This window comes from Achroia grisella, unplaced genomic scaffold (assembly GCF_030625045.1).
Source record: "Achroia grisella isolate CSIRO2021 unplaced genomic scaffold, CSIRO_AGI_Agris_v1 utg402, whole genome shotgun sequence".
NCBI lineage: Eukaryota > Metazoa > Arthropoda > Insecta > Lepidoptera > Pyralidae > Achroia > Achroia grisella.
This window is the reverse complement of record NW_026712841.1, coordinates 3,734,424-3,747,578: the sequence shown is the minus strand read 5'-3', so window position 1 is coordinate 3,747,578 and position 13,155 is coordinate 3,734,424. Positions and strand designations below refer to the sequence as shown.

Genomic DNA, 13,155 nt, shown 5'->3' with positions numbered 1-13,155 from the left:
CCTCTTGTATAAATGACATGGTGTCCGCGTTTAATCTGTCTGTACTTGAAATCATGGATAAACATGCACCGGCCCACCTTGTCAGGGTTAAAAGACGCCCAGCTCCCTGGATAACAGAGGCAGTACGCATGGCCATGAGAAAGCGTGATCGTGCTTTTAGGGTCTTCAAAAGGGATCGTTGTGAGGAGAACTGGAAGAATTTTAAATTAACACGTAACCGCTGCAACTATATGGTAAGAGCTGCTAAACGCCGTTTCATCCATTCTAATATACAAAATTCCTCATCGGCTGATATCTGGAAGTTTCTCAAATCGCTTGGGCTGTGCAATCAGCCTAATGATTTTACCTCACAATTTTCATTAAATGACCTGAACAGGCACTTTTCCACAGTTCCCACTTTGAGTGATTCTCAGAAATCCACTACTTTAGCTGAGATAACTTCATGGCCCAGACTATCTGTAGAATTTTTATTTTCACCAGTTACTGACGATGAAGTCTACAAGATAATATCTTCTATAAAGTCTAATTGTATTGGCTCGGACGATGTGAGTAGGATTATGGTTACTCTCTCACTTAAACATTTAGTTCCTATCATTACTCACATCATTAATTTTTCGTTACTTTCTTCCGAGTTTCCTGCAGCATGGCTAAATGCTTTCGTTCTTCCACTACCTAAAGTATCATCCCCACAACATCTTAAAGACTTTAGACCTATCTCAATCCTGCCTTTCCTCTCCAAAATACTAGAAGCTGTGGTCCATAGTCAGCTATCTGACTTTGTTTTTAAAAACAATTTAGTAAGCCCTTTCCAGTCTGGATTTCGCCCTGGACACAGCACCACTACGGCTTTACTGAAAATTACTGAGGATGTGAGGAAAGGCATGGAACATTCTAAATTAACAGTTCTCATTTTAATCGACTTCTCCAATGCTTTCAATACCGTTGACCATGATGTCTTACTCGCTATTCTTTCACATCTTGGGCTTTCATCGTCGGTTGTTAAATGGTTTAGCTCCTATCTTCGTGGACGTCAGCAGGCAGTTCGTGCCAATCAGGCATTGTCGGATTGGTGCGATCTTGTTGCTGGTGTACCTCAAGGCGGTATTTTATCTCCATTACTTTTCTCTATCTTTATAGATTTTATTACTAAATGTCTCAAATGCTCTTACCATTTGTACGCGGATGGTCTCCAGATCTACTCCCAGGCTGTTGCATCTGAGCTCAATGATATCATCGGCCAATTGAATATTGATCTTGATCATATACTCAATTGGTCCAAAAAATTTGGCCTATCTGTTAATCCCTCCAAATGTCAGGCAATAGTCTTTGGAAGCAGTCAACAACTAAGTAAAATTAACTTCGACACTTTACCCCCTGTTTTATTCAATAAGCAACCAATCGCGTTCAGTTCTCAAGTGAAAAATTTGGGTTTATTGATGGACAATACGCTAAACTGGAACAACTATGTTGGTGACATTAGCCGTAAAATCACTATTACTCTGCGTAGCTTATATAGATTGAAAAACTTTCTCCCTATTAGTACTAAAATTATCCTTGTTCAATCTTTAGTTCTCCCCACTCTTGATTATGCTGATGTCTGTTGTTCTGACATGAACGTAGACCTTCTAAACAAATTGGATCGTCTTCTCAACAACTCTATTCGCTTCATTTTTAATTTGCGCAAATTCGATCATATCTCTTCTTTTCGTTCACAGCTTAAATGGCTACCTATCCGTTATCGTAGAAATATTCGTATGCTATGTACACTCTATTCTATTTTACATGATCCTAATTCTCCTGATTACATTAAAAATAAATTTCATTTCCATGGGGACAACACCATTCGCTCTATTCGCACGACCAGAAAATGTCTGCTTCATATCACGGCTCATTTGTCCGGTTTCGTCCACTATTCTTTCGCCGTTCAGGCTATCAAACTTTGGAACAACTTACCCCTTGATATCAGAACCGCCACGAGTAGATTTTCTTTAAAACGTAAATTGTGAGAATATTATTCCAATATGTAACCTTTCTATTATATATATAATGGAATGTATATTATCTTATATATTGCTCTTTAGTGTGTACATTTTCTAAGTTATAATTGATCTTTTTTTTTTTCTTTCTTTCGTATCTATTTCCTATCTTTTGTTATGTTCACTCCCTGTTTTCACTTTTTCATTGTCAGACTATGTTATATGATATATATATGGTATATTTGATTTATATATTTTATTTTATATTTATTTATAGATTGATATATGTTATATGTATATATATATATATATGTATTTGTGTATGTATGTGCATGTGTTTACATGTATTTGCTTTTAGTATATGTATAATTTTTTTTTTTTGACCTATTGTTTTTATTAATTATATTTGCACCGCCTACAGTTTTTCTCTGCACAGCCTATGGTTGACTGCTAGAAAATGCCTTAAGGCGTTAAGTCCGCCATATATACTTTTACCTTGGTATTTTGTGCATTAAAGTTATATAAATAAATAAAGATCCAAACAATATATTTATCTATCTACTGTAAAAATATACTCTATAAAGTATGAAACAAATATGTTTGTTGTTGTCAATTATAGCTCATTTATCTAATTATGTTTGTAGTTTAGAAGTTATGAGGGTACATATAAACATACAACAGACCACAGATATGTTAAATCATAACTCCTTTTAACTTTAATACTTAATAAATAATAACAAAACTGGTAAATAACAACAAACATAACTATTTTCAATTCAATAAAAAAATATATATTGCTGAAGATTACACTCAAAAAAAAGTATTTAATGGTAGTCTAAAAGAATTCCATCTGCAGTAAATATATATGTAATAAAATGTACAACAATATAAAATCCAGGTAGTAAAATACCTACTCTATACAAATATGTGATGCTTAGGTTATAAATGATTACAATAATTTTTTACTTTGTCATTTATAAGAATTCGCGTCACTGACAATGTTGACAATATCCTAAATAAAAAATAGGATTTAGTTGTATGTACCTATCGGCTAAGCGATCTATAGATTTGGGATATAATAAAATTAACATAATTAAAAGAGGAAAACGCAAATAGATCGAAAGATATAAGGAGAAAACGTAATGGAAACAAAGGCGTGCAAATTATTTCTAACAATTTGAATTAATAATTGATACATGTTAGGTCTCTGATTATTACTATTGGCTGGATAACGTTAACTATTCATTACAGTATAAAATTACTCTAGAAACGTGGCCATATGCGATATATTGGCAATCAAAGCTGTCCATTAATTTTTAGCAACAAGTTAGGCTTACAACAATCATAAAATATTGTGAAATATTGATTCCTACTAAGAAAAATGGAGATCAAATAGAATTGAACATGTTACCTATCTATCAATTGATCCTCTGTTCCAGGCAAGGGTTGAACCACAAAATGCATTGAAGACATTTCCAAGGAATCGTCTTGAATTTGCAATAATACAATTAGAGACAAGAACACTTCAACATTTGTTCAAATGAATATCATGAACAAAAGAACAACCATCTAAAGTCCTCTTGTAACCACCATATTTCTCATGGTTTTCGTGATCGTTTCTCGTTCTCAAATACATGTGAGTCGGTATACGACGAAAAAAGAAGGAAAATATCAACATGGCTTCTAATAATTATTATGTTGGTACAACTGAAATTTTCTTTTAATAACATAAAAGCGTGCAATGGCACACTGATCATTATGTTATATTATAATTAATAATAATTTATTTCGTTTATTAATATATATTAATATATTCATTAATTAATAACATTTCATCTAAATTGCGATTTATAATCAATTTTAGTATATTACGTAGGTAATTATTGTTGTATGAGTATTAGGTGTGTACATTTATATATCCTAAAATTTTTGATAATTTTTAGGATTTTTAATTATTTATGGTTTGGCAGAAATTTACTGTAGGCCGTGTCTCCGGAGGTTTCCCGGGTCACAGACCTAAGCGAGCAGGAAAACCTTCACTTTGGCTGTGGCCCTTGTCGGTGGATTGTTAAAGTGAATAGCTTCTGTGGTTCTAGTTAGGTAAGTTAAAATATAAATTTTAGGAAAAACAATAAAATATGATTTATGCAGTTTATTAATATATCATAAATGTCTATTAAATGAATTATGTATATACTTTCGGCATCTGTCATATTGGTAGTATTGAGAATTTAGTGTTTACAAATTAAAATAAAAATTTGAATTAAATTAGAAGAAATATTCCATGACAAGTAACCATAATAATACTAAATACTAGAATGTGTTGCATGCACGAAATATTATGACCTAAATTTTTCCCCAATAAAACCCATTCAACGTGTTCAACAAATTATAAATAATAAACATCCAAACATCTACTTTAACAATAAAAAAATTACAATGTATTAACGAAAAATAGACACAAAATCGATATTACATATAATTTTTATTCGGCTTATTCGATGGTTTCTCAAAGTTGCAGTATTTTGTGCAAGTAACTTGGTAACATTACGGTGCACTATTCAAAGCCGAGGCAGAATTTATTAATATATGTTATCTGTGTTAATATTCAGTGGGCAGAAAGGCTTTCAGTTAAAGCCTGCCAGAAAAAAAGAATAAAAAAAATGTTTTTTTTAAAATGGCGACCAAGTTAAAGAAACGACTTTTTAAAATTGAAAATAAATTAATGAAATTAGAAAAATTAGAGTTGAAAGATTTATTTTGTTCTATTTGTCATTCTATCCTTATAGAACCTGTAACTTTACCGTGTTACCACGATTTTTGCAAACACTGCTTTAATGGTAGTATAGAAAATAATGCACTATGTTGTCCTCTATGTCGCTTGCGAATTGGATCTTGGCTGCGAGCATCAACAAAAAGAAAAAGTTTAGTTAATGTTGAACTCTGGAATTTCATTAAATCAAAGTTTTCAAGAGAAATCGACATTAAGACGAAAGGAGAAGATTTATGTTTCCCAGAAGGTACGTAAACAATTCTATTTGTAGAATAACATATGATTTTTGTTGACGAAAGTAAATAAACTTGGAATTATCAAAATTAATGCATTAACGCAAATATTTGTTGGGATATTAAAAGAATTGGATCCTATTGTGGCAAGTTAGTATCAATGCAAAAGAGTTGACCTTACAGATATTGGCATTTGCTGTCTCAGCATAGGGTTTGTAATGAAATATATATATAGTTATATCCGGAGGTGCTCTGCTTATTATTTTATAAGCAGAGGAAGTTATGGAAAATTGGTGTTATTGTAAGCATGTGCCAATGTAATTGAACACTTTATGGTACAGTAAAATTGTGTTCAGAACAATTGTAATATACTGAAATAGTCTTATTCAATTAGACAAAGATGAAATGAAATTTAATTTTGTTTTAACTGAATCTAGTCCTGAATTTTTTTTGATTGAAATAAATCTGCAGTTTTTACTAGGTAGTAGAGTGGTTATTACATTATAATTCTGAGCCACACCTGATTACAATTTGCTTATCCAAATGTCTTTAATTAATGTTTATATATATTAATTATTTTGAAGAAAAACCTATGATGCGATTAAGTGCTCCTGGTGAAATAAGATTGGAATATGAGGCTGAACTAAAGAGGTTAAGGACTGAACGTTTACGACTTGAGCAAAAACAAATTCAAGAGACTGAATTTTTAATTCGGTATGTCTATTATTTTATCAATATCTTTTATTGAATTTTAATAACTTTTTTTGCTGGATATTTAAATATATTAATTCAGTAAAAATATCATTATTAAAATTAAAAACTGTGACATATATTTTTAACATTTCATTACTTTTAAGTATATTTACTAACTTTAAAATTATATAAGAAAGCAGAAAATATTGTGATGTGTAGTAATGTGTCTTATAAGAATGGAAGGAATGTGTCTTACAGTCTTTGTTGTTGTTGTAGTCTTTGTTTAACTGTTGACTTAATTTTAGTCTGTGCTGAATTACTTCTTTAAAAATTATATTCTTTAGTATATTACAGTCTTTAACAAATAGAATAGACTAGGAATAATCTTTATTCAAATAAAATAAATATAAGTTCTTCAGAATAGTAATATTTAACAAAAAGGTAATTAAAATTTCTTATTACTAGATTCCTAAATAATCAAGTTTTGTTTTATCAAATCATATAATTAAAAAATAATAACAAGCAAGTAATGTACTAAAGATTAACAATGTTTACTGTTTCTAACTTTAGTATACACAAGGATTCTATAGACATTGCAACTGAAAACAATACTTAAGTTTATAATTTTATTTTTGTAGAAAAATCCAAGAAGAAGAAGCTGAAGCACATAAAAAATATTTGAAGGGTTTAAAGCAAGATGAGACATTAGCACAAGAAATACAAAATGATAGTCTTAAAAGTTCAGCTCTTGAAGACATGTCCAGAAAGAAAAGTCTGAGGGGTGCCATTAACTATACTAAATATAAGACAACAAAAATTGATGGTTATTTGACAAAGTTGCAAGCACCTGTTACTGTCAAAAAGTAAGTAACATATATTTATAGACCAGAACAGATCACAGGACATCTTCTAGCCTGAAGTTATATATGTATTATGGGTACAAGCTCTATATAACTTCAGGTTCAATTGTTAGATAATACTTCAATACATTTTTTTTGTAACTATACATGTATTAATTTTTGTTGTAATAATTTTATTTTTAAGATTCATTACAATTAGGTTGTAGTAGTAGTAGCAGTAGGTAGGTTGATATAATGGGGTTGACATGATTGGAAACAAAAACCCCAAAATAAATGTAGATAATAAAAAACTAAAATTGTTAAGACCTAAAGCAAAAACCTTATACTCCTTATTACAAAAATAGTTTGGATGAGGAGTATGAAATTTCACACACTTTATAGTTTGTCTAGAGAAGGAGTGCAGAATGTTTTTGTATATAATAATGTATATAAATGACTGTTTATAGAAGTCTCAACTGGAAAACTCTGTAATGTAAAACTTAGTCAGAAAATCTGAAATACTCAGAATTTTGAATATTATATATAAGAAGATTGAAGACCATGTTGATCTACAATCTTCTTACATGTATGATATTAGTCATTAGAACTGGAATTGCCACTATCGATAAATAAAAAACATTAATATTTTTTTGCAGTAGTCCATTGTTAACAGATGACAATACAAGCACAGATAGTTCTACCCCTAAAGTATCTTCAGTCAAGCTGAGTGATAAGGGATCTCCTGAAATATTAGCAAGTTATGGTAAATTATTGAAAAGTAGCATAGACAAGAAAGTTAAAGATAACACTGGGGTATGGAATAAAGAGAATGGTGACACTGTCAAAGATAAGGTACACATAAATGATAGAATACTTATTGTGCAGTACAAATGAAAAATATCTATGCTAATTGAATGGCAAATAAGTTGATGGTGTGCTTGTTATTGAAAAAGGTATCTATCGCCAAATAATTATCCACATGATCAAACAGCACCATGGGCATATTCTCTTACCATTGTAGTTTCTTTGTTGCCATTTCTGGAAACTAGTTTCTTTTGTTCTCAGTAGTAGAGAATAGGGCCTATATAAATTATGTGGTATATACAATTATATCTTGTGTGTATACTTTTATTATTAAAAGTATTAGTAAAATGATATTGAACTAAAATTGTGGTCCTAATTGGCATTTTTTTAAATATTATTGTCTTAGGTTTTTCAGTACAGATTACAGTTTATTATATATTTTACAGGAAGTAGAAATAGAAACTAATTGCTTTAAAGATGATGGAAAAGATGATAAATATCCAAAATCGAAAAAAGTGGTTCAATCATTATTAGTATCACTACCATTGCCACATTCTGGAGTACTTCGACACAAAACCAATAAATCTCAAATTACAAGATTGGGGAGAGGCAGTGTTGACTCTATGCATCAAGAATTATGCTATTTCAAACCTATTGAAGGAACTGACCCTACTAGGTAAGATACATTGTCTATGTAGCATTTGAAAAGGGCCATGAATATAACAGCCATACAAAAACTAGTGTACATTTTCAGACTATACCTAATTATTAATATATACAATATAATTATCAAATTTCATTCATAATTTATTGCATTGGAACATGGATTTCATAGTAATTATTTTTCAAATTAATATATTCATTGAAATGATTATACATATCATTTGAATGATATTATATCTATGACTATTGTGACGTGAATGTAATAATTCTAAAAGGTTTGGCAATTCGTCTACCCTTCTTCATTCTCAATTCCATGCATCTTAAATGTATCCTGAGTGCCAATTTGGCTTGTGGCTTGATGCTAGAACTGTATAAGTATTGCATTTAACAATTTTTTTGTTGTATTATTTGATAGTTAATGTAGGACTACTCTATATCAAATGTAGGACTAATTTATAGTAATATATAGTATATATATAAAGTTTATTTAAAGAAATTGACACCTATATAAAATATATTTTTTTATTTCTGATTTTGTGATTTATATTGTTTAACAGTTGAATATTTATTGATTCTTTATTGCATTATGAAGAATATGTAACATTGGCAAGATTAATGCAATATGACATTATCAACCAGTTAACAACTAACTGGGAAAAATAACACTTGCATTTAACTACCCAAAGTATTAAATAGTATGTATTTATTTTTAGTATTAATTCTAGTAAGGAGTTACCACTTCGTGTGCCAGGAGTGCATGCAAAACATAAACAAATCACTGTAAAACAAGAAGTAGCACCAAGCAGGGTGCAGTATATTGAAGGTCTCTGTCATCTGCGGAATTTATCCTTGTCAAAAAACTTACCCTCAGCATTTGTCATAGCACTTGATATACTTAGGGCAAAAGTAAGTATACAATTACCCTGTTATTTCTTTGCTGTTTGCAGGAAATTATGCATAGTTAATCTATAATTAAATTAAATTATATGTGATTTGAATTTTCTCTGATGATTTAAATTTAATTAATTATGTTACATATGCTCTATTCACATGTACTTAACAAGCGTGTTTATCGTAAATAGCGATCATAACATATGGGAAATAATATTTTCTTAGTTCTCCACAAGTATAGTGTACAATTGATATTTCTTAGCAAAAGGTGATTTGAAGAACTTTTGAAATAATATAGTTTTTGTGGAATGAATAAAGTAACGAACTTAATCTAATCGCCGTTGTATTATGTCACATATTTTTCGCACGGTAAACTCAATGATCTGATACATGATACAAGTAACATATTAATACACTCATGCATGTATGTGAAAATATAAAATGTATGTAAGTTTATATATTAGTTGATTAGTAACCGCAGTACATGTTCTGCTTAGATTTGAACTAGATGCCACTATGTATATTGTTCTGGATTAGATTATTATTGCTTCTTTATAACTTATTAAAATATTTTTACAGGATACTGCAAAGTGTGAAACAAACGTTAGATCATGTGATAAGAAGACTATTCCTTCAACAGGGCCTCCCTTTGTGTATACACTCCCAGCAACAAGAAATGCTTCTAATAGAAATAAACAAATATGCCAAATAGATGAAATTGCTAAGGGTAACACTTATATGAGTACTACTATACGACGTACTCGGTCAATGGGATGTATATCAAAAGATGACAATGAAACAACTCCAAAAAAGGCGAAGTTAAAAGACAGAAAGGTGTCATCTGAGAAGAAGTCTTGTTTAAGAAGTAACTCCAAAAAGTCGACTTTTAAAAAAGATTTAGACATTTCTGATTCTGTAAATAATAATAAGGTTAATTTAGCTGTAAAAAATCTATCTAGTCCATTAAAAAATTGTGATCTTAAAAATATTTTACATGAGCAATTAAGGATCGAAAAGTTAATTGAACAAGAGAAGAGTGATTTTGAATTAGCGCGTAAAATTGAAGCAGAGTGGAACGGACGAAGGCCTCGACGCTCGGCTGTCAAGAGGCAAGTTACCCTAAATTATACTCTCAGGCCTGCAAAAAAATTAAAACTATAATATACAAAAGTATGTATGATGATTATGAAATTCCAGTATTAATTCCATTATTCATATGCCGCTCGATATTTTCTTTTGACTACTCAATTCAGTTTACAATTATATAAGACGTAAATACATTGTATGGTCAGCTTTTATTTTATGTTAAACCATATCGTAAATTTTATTTGGCAATTTTCTGATTTTAAAGCATGATAATACTAGTTTACACATTTGAAATTTACTACAAGCGCCCACTAGTACAAATGTACCAAATATGTCTTTTCCTGTCTAAGGCTGCAATTGTTAGTCGTAGGCATTTGTCGGCCTACATACAAAAAATAAAGATATAAAGTTTAAGTTTTTGGTGACTTTTGTGGTAACTTGGTGCATGTAAACCTAGTGTCCTGAATATTATTTGGAATTATTATCTTCATACTTTTTTTTAATATTTTAATCCATAAAATGTAATAATTACATAAATAAAATTCATTAAATTTTATTGTTGGAGATGGGTCTGTTTTTGGATGTTATTCAATATTAAAATTTTGTAATTCTATCATAGATCTGACTAATAAAGTTTAAATGTTACACTAAAAAGAGTAGCTAACAATGCACAGCAGTCAATCTGAAATAAATACATTGTTTCCATAGCAATGTGGACTCTGTTTTTACATACAAAATTGGTCTTTTTTTTTTTTAAATAAATCATGTATGAATCTGTGAACACCAATTAAAACGAAACATGTTATGCCCAATTTACACTCAGCCCGAGTTGGCAGGGCAGTGAGCAGCGTGAGAGTGTAAATACGATACTTCCCATGTCAATGGCGCTGCCCGGTGCTCCCTCGATTGTCGGTTTTTCGTGCGCGAGTCAAAGGACTGGCAGCGTGTGTTTACATTCAGCCCTCTCGCTCAATTGTCGCCCGGCAATATTTCCGGCAGCGCGAGTGGCAGGGGAAGCGGCTGAATGTAAACGTAGCATTTGATATTTCTAACAGTGAAGACCAACAAGATTAATATTATTCATGAATCTCGAAAATATGATTAGATATTTTACTTAAAGGGCTTACCCGTGTTAGCGTTATGGTGTTAGACAAAACTTTGTTGACTCGGATCTGATTCTAATTTCTGAACCAAATGAATCTCGTGATATATTAGCCACTTATTGGTCTGTTTACATAATAAAATGGTTCTGGTGCGACCAACAAACAACCAAAGCCTGGAGTCCTAAGTTTCAGTGGAATCGAATTGGAACGTAATCGTAATCATAAATCGTAGACGATATAATATATTCGATGACGCCCTTTAATGGCAGTATCGAAGGTATTTGTTCGCAGAAGCAGATTTTGGGTTTACTATAAGTAAACGTTGAAGCTGTAACTGTAATAGAAATTCGGCTGAAGATAGTGAAAAGCTGTGCCCATCTGAGTTTACAATAATTTCAAGGAGCACATGATTTCTTTTTAACTAAGTAATTATATAATCAACTAAAAGTTGAAAATTAATACTGATATATTTACATAGTACATATAGTACTGTTTGTATTAGGTATATCTAGAAATGATAAATTCGAGAACGTGTTCATATTAGAATCTAAATGATACGACTGATTCTGAACTGAAAGATGGATATTGTAACAACATGTATACGCAATATGTAATCTTGATTGGAAATATGTATAATGTAGAACATATTTAGAAACTGAAATTAATGTTGTATAAAAGTTTATTTTATTGTCATTGGTATGACGATCCAGAGAGCCTACTTTAAAATTCCGAATTCGAAGTCGTAATTCTAGTAATACTCGACTGAAATTTAAATTGTTTTGTGTAGCTGATATTTGTAAGTCGTATTCACGTTTCACAACAGTCAAATAAATGTAAAACCACAGGCCGAATGAAAATTCTTACTAAAAGATGTAACTTTTGGTCGAGAATTTAGAGTTGTGATTTCGTAATGACCCCTTTATAATTAGGCGTAGAAAATTGTGCTTACGCTTGCTCTTTAAACAAGCAATTTCATTCGCTCTTTATTTTTGTGTGCGAGACTTAATCTTAACACATAACTAAACCTAACTAGCTTTGTTAATTGAAGTGTAATCTTTGAAAAAGAAACGAAATAGATTGGTCTCTTGTTTGCAGCTACTGGAAAGAATAATTTTAATATTAAATGTTGTTATAATCATTAACGAAATTTGACTGACATAATTATGTAACGGGCGTGGCGGGACTTTGCAATAGATACTTGGCAGTCGTCGAATTATGTTATATTTCTAGTATTAAAGTTACAACTTTATTATTTGGGTATCACTCATTACCTTCCAAAACTTCAGTTTTCTGTAAGAAGTACAACGTTTTCATTTTCTGTTCATTTTATGCCACGGTCCTTATTAGGCTATATTTCGCTTTTAAATATTGGATTACATGTTGTTTCATCTAAATATTAAAATTAATCTTTGCAACTTTATAATAAAAATCATAAAGAAATATATCCAATAATGTATCTTACTATAATCCACTATATATAATTATGAATCAAGTCTTTATAGAAATGACGTCTTCATAGATCTCAATACAATGTGATTAATTAGTGATATAAGATTTTCAAATGTATCTCTTCAACTGGATTAAAGATGTACCACACTTATAGGTAGTGCTCTTAAATACAGTCTATTTTTACTCGTTAAAAACCGTGCAAGTATGTAATTTGTATATTCGTCAATTAATAAATGAATGTTATACTTGACTTTTAATTTATAAGTATTTTTTTAAGTTGCAAGGTATAAAGAATTAGTATGCCATAGAAACATCAGAAGAAAATACATCACTAATTCGCCTTTCATTTACCTCTGATCTAAATCTGATTTCTAGTCAGGGGAAATTATCCGTAGATGCTATTAATGTTACGCTTCCTGAATAACGTTTTTAGTAGTCCTATCCTACTCCTAAGATTGTCAGGTAATAAAGATATCACATATGATAGCCCTGGTCTAGCGCCTTAGCACATCGGTTGGTGAGTGTCGGAAAGTATATCGCATGTTCTCTTCCAAAATCATAGCCCAAGAGCCCACGACTGCCAGACATACGTCATTTTAGTAAACGTGAAAGTTCTTGTATGTGTGTCCCCAACACAGGTAAGAA

General features: G+C 30.7%; 2 protein-coding genes across 7 annotated transcripts in view; one reads left to right on the top strand and one right to left on the bottom strand.

Moving 5' to 3' along the window:
- LOC131844613 (E3 ubiquitin-protein ligase UBR5) overlaps positions 1–3,642 on the bottom strand; it is a 36,445-nt gene extending 32,803 nt beyond the window's left edge. For all 5 annotated transcript variants that reach the window (XM_059193549.1, XM_059193550.1, XM_059193552.1 and 2 more), the window contains exon 1: positions 3,388–3,642. In XM_059193549.1, coding sequence (XP_059049532.1) covers positions 3,388–3,449 — 62 coding nt within the window. In that variant the 5' untranslated portion in view covers positions 3,450–3,642. The remainder of the gene's footprint in view (positions 1–3,387) is intronic.
- Positions 3,643–4,626: 984 nt separating this feature from the next.
- LOC131844257 (uncharacterized) lies at positions 4,627–12,760 on the top strand. 2 transcript variants are annotated; one of them, XM_059193091.1, is made up of 7 exons: positions 4,627–4,996; positions 5,567–5,696; positions 6,314–6,538; positions 7,171–7,366; positions 7,765–7,994; positions 8,707–8,887; positions 9,452–12,760. In XM_059193091.1, the coding sequence occupies exons 1-7, from the start codon at positions 4,654–4,656 to the stop codon at positions 10,031–10,033; spliced, it is 1,887 nt and encodes a 628-aa protein (XP_059049074.1). In that variant the 5' UTR covers positions 4,627–4,653; the 3' UTR covers positions 10,034–12,760. The 2 variants fall into 2 exon arrangements, with proteins under 2 accessions (XP_059049074.1, XP_059049073.1); XM_059193090.1 differs by having other exon boundaries at positions 8,695–8,887.
- Positions 12,761–13,155: the final 395 nt, after the last annotated feature.